Source organism: Papilio machaon, chromosome 16 (genome assembly GCF_912999745.1).
Source record: "Papilio machaon chromosome 16, ilPapMach1.1, whole genome shotgun sequence".
Taxonomy (NCBI): Eukaryota; Metazoa; Arthropoda; class Insecta; order Lepidoptera; family Papilionidae; genus Papilio; species Papilio machaon.
In genome coordinates, this window is record NC_060001.1 from 3,212,571 (window position 1) to 3,233,634 (window position 21,064).

The 21,064-nt window shown below is 39.2% G+C and overlaps 2 protein-coding genes across 2 annotated transcripts in view; one reads left to right on the top strand and one right to left on the bottom strand.

Annotated features, from left to right (window-relative positions):
- The window catches only part of LOC106716738 (semaphorin-1A), a 253,117-nt gene extending 233,468 nt beyond the window's left edge, over nucleotides 1-19,649 (bottom strand). Inside the window, exon 1 of the mRNA XM_045681704.1 lies at nucleotides 19,473-19,649. Coding sequence (XP_045537660.1) covers nucleotides 19,473-19,569 — 97 coding nt within the window. The 5' untranslated portion in view covers nucleotides 19,570-19,649. The remainder of the gene's footprint in view (nucleotides 1-19,472) is intronic.
- On the top strand, nucleotides 7,016-12,590 carry LOC106711185. The gene is made up of 3 exons (XM_014503435.2): nucleotides 7,016-7,560; nucleotides 8,542-8,685; nucleotides 12,391-12,590. The coding sequence occupies exons 1-3, from the start codon at nucleotides 7,191-7,193 to the stop codon at nucleotides 12,405-12,407; spliced, it is 531 nt and encodes a 176-aa protein (XP_014358921.1). The 5' UTR covers nucleotides 7,016-7,190; the 3' UTR covers nucleotides 12,408-12,590.
- Nucleotides 19,650-21,064: the final 1,415 nt, after the last annotated feature.

The window sequence follows — 21,064 nt, forward strand, 5'->3', positions numbered from 1 at the left end:
GCATTACGGCTTCATTAGTCATCAGTCTTGGGGATATCGTGCAAAACATCTTTAGATTATCTTTTGTCTCGCGTAATACTTATTAATTCATGGTTACAGCAAATTATAACACTTTTAATTAATTAGTAAATACGCACTTCAATAAAATTTAAGGCAAGGCCAATTGATTTTTCCAATCGTTTTTATGTTTAAGAAAACTTAGAACTGATTTGTCTACGCAATTGGTATAGTATAAAATTGGGATATTTGTATTTTTATCACATTTAAATAAAAAAAGGAGATAAAAATCGAAGAAAGACTAAATATAGGAAAATAAGATCTAACAAATCCCTTTTTAAAAAAGTTCGTGCGTCCTATAAAAGTTGTAATAAAGAACCAAATGGAATACAGTTTCATATAGTTAATCTGAATGTGACATTGTTTACATTTCTCTAATACTTTTTACTCTATATTTTTGGCTACAATTTGATGTTAAATATGTTGGTTATATGGTTATGCGTAGTACATTTATTTCACATCAGATCTGACTTTTAAAGGTCAATGAACTCAAATTCTATCTTGTAAGATTTCGATTTTACCAAAAATAAATAACTTTTTTAAATTATTAACTTAACAAATTTAACAGTGGTAGATCCCGCAACAACAATATTTGTTGGGTGCACGAATTGGCCGGGTCGACCGGTGCAATACCACGACCACACAGAAGACAGACGTGAAGTGGAAGAAATTCCGCGTTTCGTCTGATGAGTGTGGTTCCGGAGGCCTAATCCCCCCCCCTTCACTCAGCATGGCAGTCGGATTGGAAGAGTACATACCCCAGGGGGGTACCAATACCACTGGTATTGGAGAATCCCCCTCCGCGCGTTTACGCCTGAACTCCCGCTTGGAGTTTGGGCGTAAGCGCGCGGGCCGCCCTGCGTATTCTGGGGGGGGCACCATTCCGCTCGTTGCTGGAGTTCGGGGCAAAAGCAAGAAACGCGCAGCGGTTTCCCCTAAAACGTTCGCCGTGGACGTCTGTAACATTAGGGGACTCCACTCTAACTTGGAGGCCGTCCATTACCACCTACGGATGGCTAAACCGGCCTTGCTTTTCCTTACTGAGACGCAGATATCTCCTCCGGCGGACACATCGTATCTATCCTGCCCGGGATACAAATTGGAACATTCTTTTTTGCCTCGGGCCGGGGTGTGCGTGTACGTCAGAGATGATGTCTGCTCTCGTCGCCTCAGCCTTCTTGAAGGTAGGGACCTATCCATTTTGTGGCTGCGCGTAGATAGCGACGACCATCCGCGAGTCTACGCGTGCCTCTATAGGTCCCATAGCGGTAATGCCGAAATAGACCGACTCATGGAGCAAGTCCAAACGGCTACAGATTCCGTCCTGGAGCAGATCCCATCCGCCGAGATTGTGGTACTTGGCGATTTTAATGCCCACCATGCCGAATGGCTTGGCTCTCGAACCACCGATCACGCGGGGAGATCTGTCCATGACTTTGCCTTGTCCTATGATCTGACGCAGCTGGTTACATCGCCAACGCGAATACCAGATGTGGAAGATCATACACCTTCCCTGCTGGACCTTCTGCTGACCTCACATCCAGACAGCTACTCGGTTTCCGTCGACGCCCCCTTGGGGTCGTCGGACCACTGCCTGATCCGGACAACAGTGCCTATCTCGCGTCGCCCACGGCTCAAGCCAAATGGCCTCCGCCGAGTGTGGCACTACAGGTCAGCAGACTGGGATGAGATGCGGTCCTTTTTTGCATCCTACCCATGGGAGCGAGTTTGCTTCAAGCTGGACGATCCCGATGCCGTTGCCGACTCTGTCACCGATGTCGTGCTTCAGGGGATGGAATTATTTATTCCGTCATCTGTCGTGCCTATCGGGGGCAGCTCTCGGCCCTGGTATGGTCGATCCTGCAAATTAGCAGCGCGCTACAAGCAGGATTGTTACCGAGCCTGGGCTGAAGCGTCAGCGGCTAGGGATGTAAATACCAGCCTGCTCAAAAAGAAGTACAACTCCGCCTCCAGGTCCTTCAAAAGAGTTATTGCCAAGGCAAAGTCGGAACACGTGGCTAGCATTGGCGAGAGACTGGTGAAACTTCCTTCGGGAACTCGTGCGTTCTTGTCTCTCGCCAAGGCTGTCCAGGGGAATTTTTGTAAGCCATCTTTACCATCTTTGCGCAGGGGGGATGACTCGTTGGCCCACACCGCAAAAGAGAAGGCCGATCTTCTAGGCTCTCTTTTTGCGTCGAACTCGACTCTGGAGGATAAAGGTAGCTCACCGCCGAATATCCCGTGCGGTGACACCTTCATGTCCGAAATCCAGTTTCGCCAGAGATCAGTACGTAAAGTGCTGTATTCTCTGGACGTCCACAAGTCGAGTGGGCCTGACGGAATTCCTCCCATCGTGCTTAAGACTTGCGCTCCTGAGTTGGCACCGGTTTTAACGCGCCTGTTCCGGTTCCTCTACTCCTTAGGCATCGTCCCGAATTCATGGAAGACTGCCATAATCCACCCGATCCCAAAGAAAGGCGATAGCTCGGATCCGTCCAACTACAGGCCGATTGCCATTACCCCTTTGTTCTCAAAAGTCATGGAAACGACCGTCAATTGCCAGCTTATGAGGTACCTTGAGGAGCATCAGCTGATTAGCGATCGGCAGTATGGATTCCGTCAGCGTCGCTCAGCTGGTGATCTTCTCGCGTACCTCACGCATCGATGGTCGGAGGCTATCGAGGGCAAGGGGGAGGCCCTGGCGGTTAGTTTGGACGTGGCCAAAGCCTTTGATCGGGTGTGGCACAAAGCACTTCTTGCGAAGTTGCCTTCCTACGGGCTGCCCGAGAAACTATGCGCCTGGATTTCTAGCTTCTTGGAGGGTCGGAGCATCAAGGTCGTTGTTGACGGTGCGTGCTCTGACCCGAAACCAATCAACGCTGGTGTCCCACAGGGCTGTGTACTGTCGCCCACATTGTTTCTTCTGCATATCAATGACATGCTGCAATTCAGCAACATTCATTGTTATGCAGACGATAGCACATGCGACGCACTGTACACGGCCCGTGCCAATGTTTCTCGGGCTACTGCCGATGAGAACCGGACCAAACTTGTGTCTGAACTGGAGACCCTACTGGGTGAAGTTTCGGATTGGGGTCGACGAAATCTCGTTGAATTCAATCCCAAAAAGACACAAGTATGCGCCATTACCGCTAAAAAACAACCCTTTGTCGTAGATCTTCGTTTTGAGGGCACTCCCCTGGTTGCCTCAGCCAGTATCGGTATTCTCGGCGTTGACTTATCGAGTGACGTTCAGTTTCGCGGTCACTTGGAAGACAAGGCCAAGCTGGCCTCCAAAAAGCTGGGTGTGCTCAGTAGGGCGAAGCAGTATTTCCAGCCGGGCCACCGCCTACAACTGTACAAGGCGCAAGTTCGGCCCCACATGGAATACTGCTCGCACCTCTGGGCGGGAGCACCCCAATACCAGCTTCTTCCATTTGACCGCATACAACGGAGAGCGACTCGAATCGTCAACGACCGAGCTCTTACCGATCGGCTTGATACTCTGGCCTTGCGGAGGGACGTCAGTTCCCTCAGCATTTTTTATCGTTTATACCACGGGGAGTGTTCCGAAGAACTGTTTGGAACGATTCCTGCCGCCGAGTTTCGTCATCGGACGACCCGACAGACCGCCAGGTACCATCCATACCATCTGGATGGCTGGCATTCCACAACAGTGCGGTTTTCGCGAAATTTCTTGCCGCACACGGCCGCGTTGTGGAATAGTCTGTCCTCGGCGGTATTTCCAAACCACTACGACTTAGGGTCCTTCAAGAAGCGAGCATATCTCTTTCTTAAAGGCCGGCAACGCATCTGCAATTCTCGTAGTGTTGCGGATGTCCATGGGTGTCGATGATCACTTCGGTGTTCACGCCGCTCGTTTGCCCCCTTCTCTTATAAAAAAAAAAAAAAAAAAAAAAAATTTGATTTTTTTTTTCATTGCATATTTCCTTATTAAAAGCTTTGATATAATATAATGTATGTATTTAATACTCTATATAACCGAACTATTTTAAGCGTTAGCTTAAATCAATGTTTGTTTAAATAAAGCAGATATCGATCCCCGTATGACCAACTGCATCTGCATTGAATAATTCATTGACTTTGAGACATCCAACTAGATACTATTACAAATATCATGAATTATTATAACCAGACATGTTTATGGATTCTAAAAAATTAAATGAAATTTATACTTATTTACACAACAACAACACAACTCACACCCTTAACCCTTTGAGGTAAGATTTCCATTTGGCGCGGTCTTAGCAGAACTCTTCCACATTTATGCATCCACGTATGCATGTCGAAATCGTCATTCTTGATCTACAAATCACAAATGCTTACTAAAAACACCGTTGCCTCTTTTATTAATATCTATAACTTACTCATTTCTTAGCCTTTTTTGTATTCCGTACGGATATATTATACAAGGACTAGATATATTTCCTTGTATAATATATCCGTACGGAATACAATACTTGATCAAATGCATTAAAAAAAATTTTCATCGACTGTATACGGATAGCACAAGTTATTTCGGACCGCCGCCGGTACCAGACGTCTACCTAAATATAGAGAAATCGATAGTCGCCAACATATAATGTAACAAAGAATTCAGTTGCTAACAATGTAATAAATTTTATTGATAATTTAACTATCAACTAATTCCAGCAGATTTTATTTCGATGTCCCAACTTTCAATATTAAAAAGATTTGCGACGATATGTTGATTTCTAACAGTGGTAGAGCTACCAAATAACAATACTTGTTGAATCCACGAATGGGCCGGTTCTCTCGGTACTATAGTAACACTACGATCAGGCATGTTGTGATAGCAATTCCTCGTTTTTTGTATTGTGTGATGTATTACCTAATATTAATTATTCCCACCAGTTTTCTTATAAATGATAAAAATATGGTATAAATGATGGGAAGCGGACGTGGATTTGGCGGTGGACTGTCATATGAAGGAAAAATTTCCTCTTTCTGTGCGTCACCATCTTTTCCGTAGATTAAAGCTAGGGAACGCATCTGGAATTCCAGATATCTATGGCTATCGCTTCGCTATTTCAGCGAATTCAGCTAGCAGGTTGCTCTTTAGCAACAGTATAATATATTAAAAAAAATATTATGACATGTTCGAGGCAGATAGAACATGTTGGCTACAAATTAATTTTTCTACTGATCTGGTATATAGTATGTGAAAAATGAACTGTAATTGTTGTTTTTAACATTTGTATTGTGATTAAATTGTTTAAACTTTCGTGAGACATCATAATTAATTAATTAAGAAACGGCTTAACTCACGTTTGATCGTCCGGTGACGGCACCGACTAGTTTCGAACCCATCGGGGGTCCATCTTCAGGGCGAGTGTTTAATCCGAAGACTTCGCGGTCGCGTCGCGTCTCGCACTGAGACCACCGCACTAGTCGGTGCCGTCACCGGACGATCAAACGTGAGTTAAGCCGTTTCTTAATTAATTAATTTGTATTGTGTTTTACAGATCTCCAAAATCTTAGGCATAATAAATTATAAATATTCAGGGTTTTCATTAAAGTTTAATCTTTTAATGCTTTTTTAATACTTTCACTCTATTATTTACACTTATTAAGTTACATAAAACTTCACTTAGTTAAAGAACTTCTTAGAAAAAGTAATACAATTCCATATAGGACGCCTGCAAGGATGGAAGTTGATATTAATTATGAAAGCGGGAAAGACATTAATTAATCAAATGGCATCAAACTACTAAGTTTGAAACAAATAAAATTATCGCGTTCATCGGTCGTTGAACTCTGTCAAGTTCAAGTGTTCAGGAGAGCCGTGCGATCGTTTATTTTTAGTGCACTAAATTTACTCAACTCCTTCGTTTTTTACTCGCGTTTCCTGCAACTGCACCCCGTCTCAAATAGTCGACCTACGTAAAATTGTACATTATTTCTGGACTACACTAAGCTAACGACATGAAATACTCGTAATAATGTCTACTATTTATTTATTTTTACATCTTAAATGTGCGAAAAGCTCTACAAAAGATCATCGCTTTGCCTGAAGCAATAATTTGAATAAGAGACATGCATTGAAACGTTGTATCTGCATTCTAGTTTAGCGTAGTTTCTATAATACTAGCGAATATGTTACATTTCTATAAATCCTTTTAATAGGATTTCTTGAGTGTACTTTATACATTTAGTTAGAGCCGAGTGGCTTGACACCAGTAAGTAGTGCGTGAGTTTATTGTAACAGATGTTCAAGACCACATGTGGCTATCTAAATATGTCTCCGTATAAAGGCCTATTGTTCCACGGAGACTGGCTGAAATGAAGTACCATTATACCGTACTTATTGTTGCGTCCGGCGGACAGACTGACAACATAAAGTTTGTTTATCTTTGTAGGAGTAATTAGTGTTAAAACTAGCGCTTTAATGAAAACTATAAGGAAACTAAAATTACACAAATATATCTCAGTAATATTATGAATGCGAATGTTTAGATGGATGGATTTTTATTACAAGGTATCTCTCGTATGGATCTCGATGAAATTCAGTATAGATGTAAAAAATTAGTCTGGGAAGCTACTAATTAAGTGTTCAGTATTACTGCACCGCCGGCGGGGGAACCGGGCGGGGGCCCTTTCAGACCTCGCCGCCCGCGCGCCTCACCGCCGACCATTCATAAAACATTCGCTCCTCTTAACTGTTCGCGTCTATCTACCGCCATCATCTACTTGTGTAATCATTTTAATATTATAAGCCTTTATTCAACTTAAGGCCTTTTATTCAAATCAAATACAGTCCACTCTTAACATATGGTCCTTCAACCGGCAAAAGAAAAAAGAAAAAAGGAAATTCAGTGAAAGATTTCGTGAAGACGGCCAAAGCGGAGGACATCGGGACGTTATTTGTGAGTCTGTTCCATTTTCTTTAGCTCAAATATCCGTCCTTTGGCCCTTAATACAAGACAAATACTCGTTGTTATATTTTTTTTTCTCAATTACACCTATTTGTCGCATAATCGGCGCGCGCGCATTCATTGCCAGTGCAAGGCGACCTTTGGACCCTTCAACTATTTCAGTATACCGAGCACAACTTATTTTTTACATAACATATTTCCTTTTCCTTCATTAAAATGAGTGATGCACGAAGCAAAGATTTAATTAAGCTTAGAGGATCAATTAAAGGCAAATTAACAATTTTTCATAATTTCTTAAACACTTTGGAAAGCATAGTAAATGTAAATGAAACTCAATTTAACGAACTCGACTCGCGTTTAAATAAAATTGATTGTCTACATAATGATTTTGATAAATTTCAGACGGAGTTGGAAATGTTGTCTGACGATCCCAATCAATTAATGTCAGAACGAGAAGAATTTGAAAGCAAATATTTCGCATTAGTATCGACGGCGCGCACAATATTGAACAAGTATCAGCGAGACCGGCAGCGCGCGATGTCAGTGTCCGAGTCGAGCGATGGCGGCGTAGACAGAGAAGTGACAGGTCGCGACTTCGTTCGTCTTCCTAAAATTGTAATTCCGGAATTTTCAGGGAAGTTTAAAGAATGGCTTAATTTTAGAGACACATACATTTCAATCATACATTCTTCAAATCAATTAGGCGACATTAACAAATTCCACTATTTGAAATCTGCCCTTAAAGGCAGTGCATTGCTTATTATTCAAAATTTAGAATTTACGGCAAAAAATTACGCTATTGCGTGGCAATTATTATCAAACAGGTACGACAACGAACGTCTTTTAGTGAATCAACATATGAATGATCTATTAAATACAGAGATTATTCAAAAGGAATCCTGTCACGCCTTAAGATCTTTAGTAGATAACATAAACACAAGTCTATGCGCATTGAATTCACTCGGCCAGCCCACCGATCATTGGGATACTATCGTAATCCATTTAATGCTTCGTAAAGTAGACAGTACCACATTTCGCGAATGGGAACAACAGCGAAATGCAATAACAACTTCACCTTCATTAAAACAATTTTTAGATTTTTTGACTAATCGAGCAGATTTACTAGAAACTTTACAACAACAAGAATTTCAAAGACATTTAACAACACAAAATTTACAACAAAATCAACAACAAATAACAACACAACATTTTCAACATACACAACATTCAGATATTTCAAAAGACTCGAATTTAATTAAAACAAATTACACTGAAAATAAGAGAACAACTTGTCCATTGTGCAAACAAAAGCATTTTTTATTTATTTGTGAAGAATTTAAAAAATTAGACGTAGATTCACGAATTGAAAAGGTAGAAAACTTTAATATCTGCAAAAATTGTCTAAGACCAGGACATCGAGAAAATTTTTGTAAATTAAGTCATTGTAAATACTGTACAAAAATGCATAACACTCTCTTACATAAAGATATTGAAGTTTTTAACACGGTAGCCTTATCGTCCAACATAAATACCGATGTTAACAAGCCCTACATATTGCTTTCCACAGCTTTGGTGAACGTTGTCGCGGGTGACGGGAACCTACACCCCGCGCGACTCTTGCTTGACAACGCGTCCACTGCGCACTTTGTCACGCGCCACCTATGTGACAAGCTCGGGTTACCGCGGCGTCACGTAAGCTCATCTGTGACAGGTATTAATAATCAAGTATCTTTCAGTGCAGAGTCTTGTAACTTATCCATCGAGTCACGCTCAGGAGATTATAAAGTCAACTTAAATTGCTACGTTTTACCCCAAATCACCAACTCGTTGCCTTCTAGTAACGTAGATATAAAATCTATTAAACTGCCACCTAACATTCAGTTAGCCGATCCATCGTTTTACATATCGTCTCCTATAGATATTTTAGTCGGTGCAGACGTTTTCTGGGACGTCATGTGTTCCAATTTCATAAATTTAGGAAAACAATGTCCTAAGTTACAAGAAACCCAATTCGGTTGGTTGGTTTCAGGCACCATTACAAAACATAAAACAATTGACAACAAAAAATTTGATCAATCAGCATGTCTTTTTTCTGAAATTAACGACCTCTCACTAACACGATTTTGGGATTTGGAATCAGTACCCTCGAAGTATACATTATCATTAGAAGAGCAGGCTTGCGAAAAACACTTCGCTGAAAACACTCGGCGCGAAGTTGACGGTCGCTTTATAGTTACGATACCATTAAAGGAGTCTCCGGAAGTTCTAGGGGATTCGTATCAAATAGCAAAAAGCCGTTTATTATCATTGGAACGAAGATTTCTTCGCGATTCGGTATTAAAGGATAGGTATTTAGACTTCATGACGGAATATGAACGCTTAGGACATATGAGTGATATTTCTAAAGTACCAAAACAACATCAAGTTCAAGGCTATTCCAATTATTTAGTTCATCACGGTGTTACTCGCGAAGCTAGTACCACTACTAAATTACGTGTAGTGTTCAACGGGTCAAACCCCACTTCTAAAGGCGGGAAAACATTTAATAGCTTACAAATGGTTGGCCCTGTTGTTCAAGATGATTTACTCTCCATTTTATTGCGCTTCCGACAACATAAATATGTAGTATCAGCGGATATTGAAAAGATGTACAGAGCCATTCTAGTTAATCCTTCTCAACGATCATTACAACAAATCCTATTCAGATATCATCCCAGTGAGAAAATAAGAACATTTACACTTAATACGGTAACTTACGGTACCTCATCTGCACCGTACCTAGCGACAAAATGTTTAGTTTCGCTGGCAGAACAATGTTCCGATCCCGAAACAAAAAGGGCTATTACTAAAGACTTTTACGTAGACGATTTTTTAAGTGGTGGAGATTCTATAGAATCGGTCATTGAGCTCTGCAAAAATGTCGACAAAACATTACGGTCAGCGCAATTTAAGCTACGTAAATGGCAGTCTAATAACTTAGAAATCTTAAAATCTACTTGCGCTGACAACATACCAGAACAATGTTCTACAGAAAAAACATTAAATTTAGATGATGATTCATTACCTAGTAAAACACTTGGTCTTCATTGGGATTGTAAGCATGACCACTTATTGTTTACAATCAATTTGGAAATTGCCACAAAAAAAATAACGAAGCGCAAAATTTTATCTATTATTAGTCAGATATTCGATCCTTTAGGTCTTTTAGGCCCATGTACTCTTCAAGGTAAAATTCTTATGCAAAAACTTTGGGTAAATAAGTACAGTTGGGATGAGGAAGTCTCAAAAGACATCCAAAAGGCTTTCTTAGATTTTACATCTTCCCTTATTGCTCTTAATACGCTACGTATTCCACGTTGGGTATGCACCGATTTCATAACTTCTTTACAATTACATACCTTTTCGGATGCTTCGGAACGTGCTTACGGTGCATGTATTTACGTGAGAGCGGTTAACGCGAGTGGCAAAGCACAAGTCCGTCTTTTAATATCAAAGAACAAGGTATCGCCTTTGAAACCTACTACAATACCCAGGCTAGAACTTTGTGGTGCATTATTAGCCACTCGACTTCACGCCAAAGTGATGTCGTCGATATCGTTTAACGTTGACGACTCATATTTTTGGACTGATTCCACCATCGTGTTAGCGTGGCTCAAAACGCAAACAAATCAATTAAAAATGTTTGTGCGTACTCGAGTGGGTGAGATACAAGACAGCACAGCTAATCACACATGGGGCTACGTTCCGTCAAAAGAAAACCCCGCCGACTTAGTTTCTCGCGGTATTATGGCAGAAAGCATTTCCTCTTGCTCCACATGGTGGAGTGGTCCAGACTTTTTAAAATCTTCAAGCATTAAAATTCCTAACATTCCTAACACGCATTCCAATTATCAATCAGAAATCATCTTTCACACTACATGTATACAAACAGACATAGACACAAACACAATACAAGAATTCATTAATAAAAAATCTAGTTTCACACATTTAGTAAGATCAATGTCTTACATAAAAAGATTTATAAACAATTGTAAAAATCCTAAGAATAAAGTAACAGGATCGTTATCATTAATGGAGTTGCAAAATTCAGAAAATCAAATCTTGCAATTAGTTCAACAAAAAATGTTTCCAGAGGAGTACACATTGCTCAAAAGGGGCAAGCCTCTTCCAAAGAATAATAGATTAAACTCGCTCGTTCCTTTCATGCATTCTGACAATCTTATTAGAGTGGGTGGCCGTTTGAACAATTCATGTTACACCTTTGATGTAAAACACCCTATATTATTATGTAGCAAATTTCATTTGACGCAAATTATTTTTCACAACCTACACATAAAGTTGATGCATGCTGGGCCGCAGTTGCTCTTATCTTCTGTGAGACAAAAATACTGGCCGTTGGGGGGGAAGAACCTCGCTAGACGCGTGGTGCATGCCTGTGTTCGTTGTTTTAGATTTAAGGCTAAGCCAGCACAACCTATCATGGGCGACTTACCCAGTGATAGAACTCAGTTAGAGTTTCCGTTTTTAAACACAGGCATGGATTACGCTGGTCCGATCTTAATAGCAAATCGTAAAGGTAGGGGTGCTAAGCTAATGAAGTCGTACATTTGCATATTCGTCTGCCTCGCAGTCAAAGCCTTGCACATCGAACTCGTCACGGACCTGACAACAGAGGCGTTCTTGGCAGCCTTTTTTCGCTTTACTTCCCGTCGAGGTCTTCCGGCAACTGTGACGTCAGACAACATGACCACCTTCGTCGGAGCTGCTAATGAGATCGACATTTTCTTTAAAACCTATTCTAAGGACATTCAGTCTGAATTAGGTAATCGGGGCATCGAGTTTCAAACAATTCCTCCCTATTCTCCTCACTTTGGGGGACTATGGGAGGCAGCGGTTAAATCTATCAAGTACCATCTAAAACGAGTCTTAAGTTTAACACACTTAACCTTCGAGGAAATGTCGACTTGTCTTGTCCAAATAGAGGCCGTCCTAAATTCTCGTCCACTAACCCCCTTGTCTACAGATCCCTCTGATCTCTCCTGCCTCACACCTGCCCATTTCCTCATTGGACGCTCACTCTTAACCGTACCGCGTCCTCCAATTGGCGATATAAAAATAAGCTGCCTCGATCGCTACCAAAGAGTGCAGAAGATAAAGGAACATTTTTGGGCGCGATTTTCACTTGATTACGTTCATCTCCTGCAACAACGCATCAAGTGGCGTTCACCTTCGGCTGACTTACCTCTTGATACTCTGGTCTTAGTTCGCGAGAAGAACCAGCCGCCTCTGCTCTGGTGCCTAGGCCGCGTTGTCGGCGTTCATCCGGGACGTGACGGCGTCACTCGAGTGGCAGATATCAAGACCAAAAGGGGAATTATTCGGAGGGCTTTTAATAACATATGTCCTTTGCCTTCAGTTTGCTCTCAGGCCTAGACATCATCGACGAACCAAGAATCTACATCAAACCGAGGGAGGACAGTCTTAATGGAGCGCCCGCAGTCTACAGTCTTCCGATCTACATCTTCAGCCTGGCCCGGGCAGTATGTTCAGTATTACTGCACCGCCGGCGGGGGAACCGGGCGGGGGCCCTTTCAGACCTCGCCGCCCGCGCGCCTCACCGCCGACCATTCATAAAACATTCGCTCCTCTTAACTGTTCGCGTCTATCTACCGCCATCATCTACTTGTGTAATCATTTTAATATTATAAGCCTTTATTCAACTTAAGGCCTTTTATTCAAATCAAATACAGTCCACTCTTAACATTAAGTTTTTTTTTTATTCCGCGCGGACGGAGTTGGGTACGACAACTAGTATTAAATAAAGATAAATCTAAAAGATATGATAGAGTATTTCCAAAAGCCAATTAAGTTATACTTAAGTTTGTGGTAAGAGTTATGACATGTATTTACGATGTTAGAATAGAGATTGTCTTTCTAATATTGTTATGCAATAGTCTAATTATAGCTTAAGATTATGCGGAACTTGTTTAAAAGCAAATAAAAGTATCAAAATTTGTTACCTTCTTATAATAGGAAATTGATATAAGTGATACGAAATAGAGAATTTGCTAATAATAATATCGGTTGCAATGGGGATCTAAATAAATCTTTAAATTGAAAGCGATAGAAAGTTCCCTCATGACATTTTTTTTTCTAAACAGATGAAAGCGTATTGGTCGTACCCCGGGCGAAGCTTTGTTAGCGTCGTACAATGCACCACCTGCCTCATTACCAGAGTCTCTACAAAGACTACGTACCAACTATACCAACACGACTGGCAGTCAACAAACGTTTTAATTACACGGCAAAAATTATTTTACGTTTTACTATAGAATTTTAGTAAACCAAAATCTATTGTGATTATTTTAACGCACAATTCCATCGCCGCCTTTTTTAACTAATTTAAATTTTGCTCAAACTAAAACTGTAATGGACGACAAATAAGAGTTGTCATAACTAGGCTTGAGGAGAACTAGAATTTAATATTTGAAACAAGAGACTGATCGATTGTATATTAAATATGTATTATGAAAAGAAAAACCAGAAATGTATGTTAAAAAGAAATACCTATAATATTATTCATATTTTCCGTTGTTCATGATCGAAAATCATTAACACAACAGATGCCGGCTTAATATCACATTCATTGACTTTTAAGTCACAAAAGCGATCGCAAAATCTCGCCACTTGTCGCACAAAGCGAGCATAGTCGCACGCCACCTGGATTTGAATAGCGTAGAGTTTAAACCACCAGAGCTCTCTGTATACTGGACAACTCATATATTTGATATACTTCAAAGCTCTAGTCATTGGCCCATTTCTTACGACCCATTGACTTCGGGCCATTCATCGCTACCTTTTCAAAGGTTTTAATGCAGCGCGCTGCAAATGAGAAAATGCATGTTAGTAATGAGTAAAACAAAATGGCCGCCATCACTCGTACTGAGAGAAAATACATTAAAATCGTACTCCCATTACTAGATAATGTAGGATAAAAACGGTACATCGTTAATGTACCATAAAAATATAGAATTTAATATTTTAAAATGTATTATTCGAAGCATGTTTTTAAAGAAAAAAATTGTGACTACATATGCAATTTTGAGACATCGAATAAAATTTGTAATTCTAAAGAAAAAGGTTTAACGATCAAAAAGAGGGCCTCAATTAAAATACGTCTCATTCATTTAAAAAAAAAAAATTGTTTCAAACAAATTAATTACTTCTCAGTGTAAAAACTAATACAAACTCAAATAAATCATTTTTACTATACTGAAGTTAAGCCGTTCTTAATTAATTTATTATTATGTCTGACGAGAGTTTAAACAATTTAATACTGAAAAACGTTAAAAACCTTATTTTAAATATGCAGGTCAACTTCCAAGTTAAATAAATACAAATATTTAGGGCCTTATCATAAAAAAACTTAGACAGTGTCTCAAATAAATTGTACATTAAACATACGTCAACCCTTTTATGCCGAGACTCTAACGCCCGGCGTGGATTTTTGACAAATCATGGTTATTGTAATATTATTATGCGTAGGCATACGAAATGCAATCTTTACCAATAAATAATGAAGTATAAGTACTTGCGTAAATGTTACCACAGTGGTTTCGGTATAACTACCGAAAACATTGTGATGACATTTATAGTGAACCACGTTGACGTCTACAATGTCAATCAGCAGCAGCCAAAGGGTTAAAACACGTGTTTAACTAAATAGTGTACAACTGTATTTAGGATTAAAATTCTAAAAATCATAACAAAGTTTAATATCAAAGTATATTTTTAATTGAATTTAATTTTCCTTTAAAGGTGTGACCTTACAAGGCGTTATGAGCCTATTAATAAAAACAACATTTGAAACGATCGCGTCGACTTTACCACTTTTACGGTTAACATGACTCGCAACTACGACCCAGTTTACTTTGACTTCTTACTTAATTAGAGAAATGTTTTATATAAAAAGTAGAAACATATACAAGCGTTGGATTTAATAAATTTAATACGAATAAGCATGGGATATAAAAATATGAACATACTTGTTTGAAACTTATATAGGAAAATTACAAAATCACTAAGAAACGAGACTTAATCTTTTCTGTTTACCTCTATTTATTTAAAAGGACTCGCGAACTAATTATCTTTTTAATAAGCAAGTCTTTTAGGAATACACGACGCACAAAAGTATTTAATTCCAAGCTGAATGGCGCAGTAGAAATTTGTAACTATGCGCAAACCGACTGCAGTTCCCCCACTCCTGGCCTCATTATTAGCTTCCTTTTAATCCCGGTTTAAAAACTGCATGACAATGAGCAAGGCACACTCCCGGGACCGGCTTTGTAAAAAACGCCTTTCCTTTCCATTGCGCATTGAGTATTTGAACAAATATTTTTATTACTAAACCAATGTTTGCCTTGTCCTCATCAACGAGGGTTGGGTCGGGCATGCATTTATTGCCTACCTTTTACTTATATCCAACCCTATTGCGAATTAAATGACAACCGATTTAACGGACATCGGTTTCACTAGTCAGGTATCGCCAAAGTTTGAATAGATTTGTTCATCTTAAAATTTAGGACATAAACAGATTTTCTTAAGTCTTAAGTCACATATTTTTCGTAAGAAACCTCATGATTTAATATTATGTCTTAAGAGACAACGAAAACGAAACAGCTAAAATTTCAATATATTTCCACTATATGCATAAAAATTTGTAACTGTTAAATTAATACTGTCTTTTCAATATTTATGACGCCATTTTGACTCTTGCTAAAAAAGAAAAAGTACATTCTTAATCGTAGGGTTAATCTTCACTAAAGCACAACGTCGACTGAAAACAAAAAGAGTCAAGATTTTGATTGCAGTGCACACCGAAACAGATCCCCCAAAACGGCACACTAAAAGAAATTAATCAGCGTGTCCAGAAAAAGTAAAACAAAAGGAACCATGAATCCCACACTGGCCGAAGACAATATATAGCGTCATCATAAAGTTGTGCCTCTCCCGCCAGGCGGCGCCAGCAGCGGCCCCCCGCACCCCGCACGCACGTGCGTTACTGCCACTCGTCTGTTTCGTTCAAGATACCAGTCGTTACCCGAGAATATACTTTATCACCATATCCTAAGGTGCACATCTCCATATTATGCTCCAAGCAATAAGTCCCAAACGATAACTCATTTTATTTCTACGTTCACTTAAGTACAATTTGCTCTGACACCCCATCGCATTCCTCTCGACTTTAGCGATCGCGTTGTCGATGAATGTTTGAACTTTTGTCCTTTTTTGATTAGCGGTTATAGTTGCGGCTCCCTCGGCATTCTTATTAAGCAGTCCGATTTCAGCATATTGCATAAACAACGTATACTTAAGATAGAAAATAATTGCAAAATTTGAAATGAAATATCATGGAATCACATTATTTTACAAAATAATACTATTTTACCTCTTTAACAACTGCTCATGTTACTTTTGCATAATGCAGCTTTCTAAATGTGTAAAATCAAAGTTATCAAATGAAACCTTTTTGAGTTTGCCTATTAAAAAAGTCAAAAAGTACTAAACAAACTTACATTTGATGTTACTTTATTAATAGTATCCAGGAGTGGCCGGTAATAAACAACATAGAATCGTTGCGGTATTATGCACCCCAACTACAAAGGTTCCCCAGCGTATTGGTCCCTGAAGTATAAACTAATAAATACCCATAAGCTAGAATACGACACGTACAAAACATTCCACAGTATAAAAGCATTATCCAGTAATTTATTTATACCTCAGGTATTACCTGAACGGTTATTTTATGGTTCCACTTAAACGCTCAATAATCCAAGCAGTTAAATCATAAAAGAGGGTGTCGGAACCCATAATGCACTTCTATAAACGTTAAAGAATACGGTTTTAGATGGAAACAGCTACTCCAACCACGACCAATAAACATTAATCATACTTTTTTAAATTTAATTCGTCCGTAACCCTTATAGTTTTCAAGGGCCTTATTTGAAGGGTAGAAAATTTATTAGTTAAATTATATTACGTTTAGAAAATAAATTAAACTTACCATATTTCAAGACTGTCATTCTCATAAATAAATGAAGATAATATACCTGTCACAACTATAAAGAAATACGCTTGTCTTTAGTAGCAAACAAATTACCCTCTCTGCTAATAAAGAAAAGTGATAGAGCGAATAGCAATGTTATTGTTCAATCCACCCACCTAGTGTTAATAAGCGCTTAAGTATAGATAACTGGGAGTTCATTTAACGCGAACACTGACCTTACTTAATCTTGTTCAAAAGTGAGTCATCGGAAACAGTCTCGGAGAAATTTCTGCATCCAATTTCCTATCAATACTCGCCTCGACCCACACAGAACCGGTCTGTCTTAGCGGTACAGTCAGATACAATAGCAATACGAATCTCTGAATATACGTAAATAAAATCAAGGTTTTTATGTTAGTCATATTACACACAAATGTAGTTCCTATACCATTGCTATGAAAATTTTATAGCATTTTGCTAAACAAACAACAAAAATATGTTTTGCTTTTTTTTCAATAGCTTGGCATTACAACGCATGGCGAATTTAATAAGTAGTCTAAAAAATTTATAAGTCGCATTAAAAAGACGAGTAACTCCTCTGGAGGCACTTTACGGTGAATTTGTATTCTTTGAGTGCGCACTTAGCCGGAAGTTGCCTTCATTATCGCTTCACATTTTGTACACAATTTGCACAAATTGAAATTGTACCCGGCACAACACTTATAGAATAATAAATATATCAATATTACAAGCACTAATTGAATTTGTTACACTTCATAAATGAGGTTAGTGCAATCAACATTTTCCCCGGAACGATTTTTTTTTTGTATAAAACAATGAATTTTTTAATAACCATACATTTCTTTTGTGTTAGTATTATCAGTTATTATCAAAACATCTAAATTAAAGTGACTCTTTGTTTTTTTTTTAATTTTGATAATTTTGTTTTCCACAAAAATCACCGAATACCAAAAAAGAATGAAACCGGTAGTTAAATTCCATAGGAATATTTAAATCGTTTAATAACCACAGTGCGCGGTCATCCCACCCTTCTGGCTTGAATTGCTAGATCACATTACTGAAGAGGTGTTGACACGATACAGTGTCTCCACATCAAACAACTCAAGTATGACTGTTTAATTAACTCGGTCAATTAACAACGTTAGTTAATGATATATATTTCAAGTAAAATTGATTTATTAGTCCGATTAAATTAAAATCTACACCAAAACAACGAGATGTAAATGAACGAAAAACATATGCGTTTTTCGTTCATTTACATCTCTAAAAGTAGTATCTACATACGTGAGTAAATACATTAGCATTTTAAATCGAATGATCACAAAGACCGGATACAACGGCAATTCAGGATATGTACTCGCCGCATTTGTGTCTAGACTTGATGACAGTACATTTCCTTAAATTGACAGCATTCCCGTATGGGTAAACCGACAAACCAACACGTTATAAAAGGGGCGTCGAATACTTTTGCACACCATACCCGTATCGGCTGAACTTGCGGTACATAAAGCTACTCGTATATTACTAATCCGGGCGTAACATTGCAAAACGCAGAATAAACTGCTGGCTTTGTGTTGCACTAATGAGAGGCACGTGGCCCGTCCCCCGCAATGCAGACTGCACAATAAAACAATGGCACTACACAACAGTTGTACACCATCCCTTTATTCCTGCAGGATGAACTGTCGCGTGACTGTGACTCGTTGCCAACGTACCCAAGCCAAAACTTTAGGGACGACTCTATTTATTCTACTTAGAGTAATGTACACTAAATATTCTTATTGGATAATAGATGCTGTGTGGGACCACCCATTAAGTAACTTAAGGTAGGAGAGGTTCACATAACATCAAATGAGTAAAGAGACAAAATTCAAAGCTATAAATTTTTACGTATCTGCGTTTTAATGTTAAACGTAACTTTTTTATTATAAGAGAAATAGTAAATTTATATTCTGTAATATTCTTGCTCTATTAATGTTTACAAAACGCTTTTGGACATAATGCAAGAATATACGATGTCTATAATATTGTTCAAGTATTCAGAATTGAATATCAGTTTCTTTCCAATTCATAACCTAAAAACGTTAAGTTCAATGACTTCATATTAGATAGCAGTGTTGTGCCACTTTAAACTCTATCAGTTTCCTAAAAGCTGTGTCTCTAGCACAAACATTTACACTTTAGTTCATTTCAGAGAAATAAATCTTCAGAATACTAAATAGTAACTCCTTCTGAACGCATTTCAAATCGCAACAGATTAAAAACTAACTTTTGAAATGTTTGTAAGCAAGTTACTGTCAATCAAAACATAAACATCGGTCAATGTAGTGACGCGAGCGTTTGCGTCGATGCTCGCATTTCGTTCTTGTTATAACGAGGGTAGCATCGTGTCCAGTGGCGTTTTTGGGTGTTCCGTGGTGACCGGTACTTACCTAATTGTGCGAAGACTTTGGGCCTGACGTTCTCCTGCCAGGCGGCGGCGGCAAGGGCGAGCAGCGCCGCGAGCAGGGCACAACGGAGCACGATCATGGCACTATTCACAAGTCGACATCACTCGGAAACACTCGCGAGGCGTGGAGCGCAGCACAAACGAGTAGGGCGCAAGGCGGCCGGCGGCGGACTGGCGGCGGCGGGCGGACGAGGGGTGGGCGCGGGGCGCGCGTGCGCTGGCGGCGCCCCGCGGTCTCGCATGCGTGGGGTTGCGGAGTGCGGACCTCGCACGTGACGCAGCCCTCCGCTCCGCGCCCCAGCGCACCCTCGCGGACGACACCGACCCTACGATGTCATAATCGCGTTAAAAAACTGCATATCCTAATGAACGCTGAGCCTGCAATTAAAGCCAGAGAAGGTGAGACCGCTTTACTCTCCGCGATTGGCACTTTCAAGTCAGAAAATGTCCACTACATTTTCAGACTTGAAAGTGCAAAACAACTAACTACTTTTATCTGTAATCGAAACTTTTTAAGAGATAAATTTCTTGGTTAACTTTAAAATTGTTTGTTTTAAAAAATATATTTGTTAGTTTGTAACCATGTTTAAGTTATCGGCTATAAAGTCAAAATAGCGACCATTATCTTAATTAACGATTGGATTGGTATCGAAACCTAAACCTACAATTGTATAGTAGACTACCCGCAGCGATGATTGTTCTACGATATTAAAAGTTCGTTAACAACTTTAGAGGCGGGACAACTCTGAGTTCGTAGAAGTGCGTTACGTCGGCATTACAGTTAGCAGCACAGTGAAATAGACTCTATTGTAAATATTCGGATTACCCTCCCCTAAATGAAAATTTCAACAAAACTTTTGTCACTTGCGTCCATAGTTATCGAAATCTTACAACCGTGGAACAAAAAACAATCAAAAACCTTTATTCAGCATAAATAGCAAAATTTAACATATAAAGGATTGTTTTTTATTTGCTGATACACTACGAAGGCGTCTTGAACATCGTCATAGTAGAAGTATACATACGATGTTATTCTCAATAACTAAATTACCTAAGATAAAATAGTCATGCATTTTGAAAACAAAAAAGAATATTATAATTTCTAACCTATTTCTATAATTACAGTATAACAAAAATTCACATACTTTTCGACTTTCGTTACACATATAAACAAATCTAATTACATACATCATAAAATTAATCGTCCTTATCAAAACTAAATAATGAGAAATGAAATCGATTCGTGAATAAAAAAACCGTATAATAACACAAAGTTCTAACTCCCCAAGCTACTGTAAGCGAAACAGAACTTTTTCAATATAAAAACATGCATACAACAATGAGGGGTGCTTTGGGTAGCGTGTTCATTATTATTAATAGAACAAAGTTGCCTGCCGGTAATTTTAATCGGCCAATTTGGAACTGTTTCGCAGTAAATGCTCTTGGTTCTACCGATGAGATGCATGGCAGCGAGCCGTGTGAAAATCAATAGAATAAACATTTATTGTACATGACTCCTATACGAGGGTATGCGTTTGCATTGAACGGAATTTACTTCCTATTCCGTTATGAAAT

Coding starts and splice junctions, on each gene's coding strand:
- LOC106711185 (XM_014503435.2), top strand. CDS start 7,191: ATGAGTGATGCACGAAGCAAAGATTTAATTAAGCTTAGAGGATCAATT. Junction 7,561..8,541: donor CGTAGACAGAGAAGTGACAG/GTCGCGACTTCG, acceptor TGCTTTCCACAG/CTTTGGTGAACGTTGTCGCG.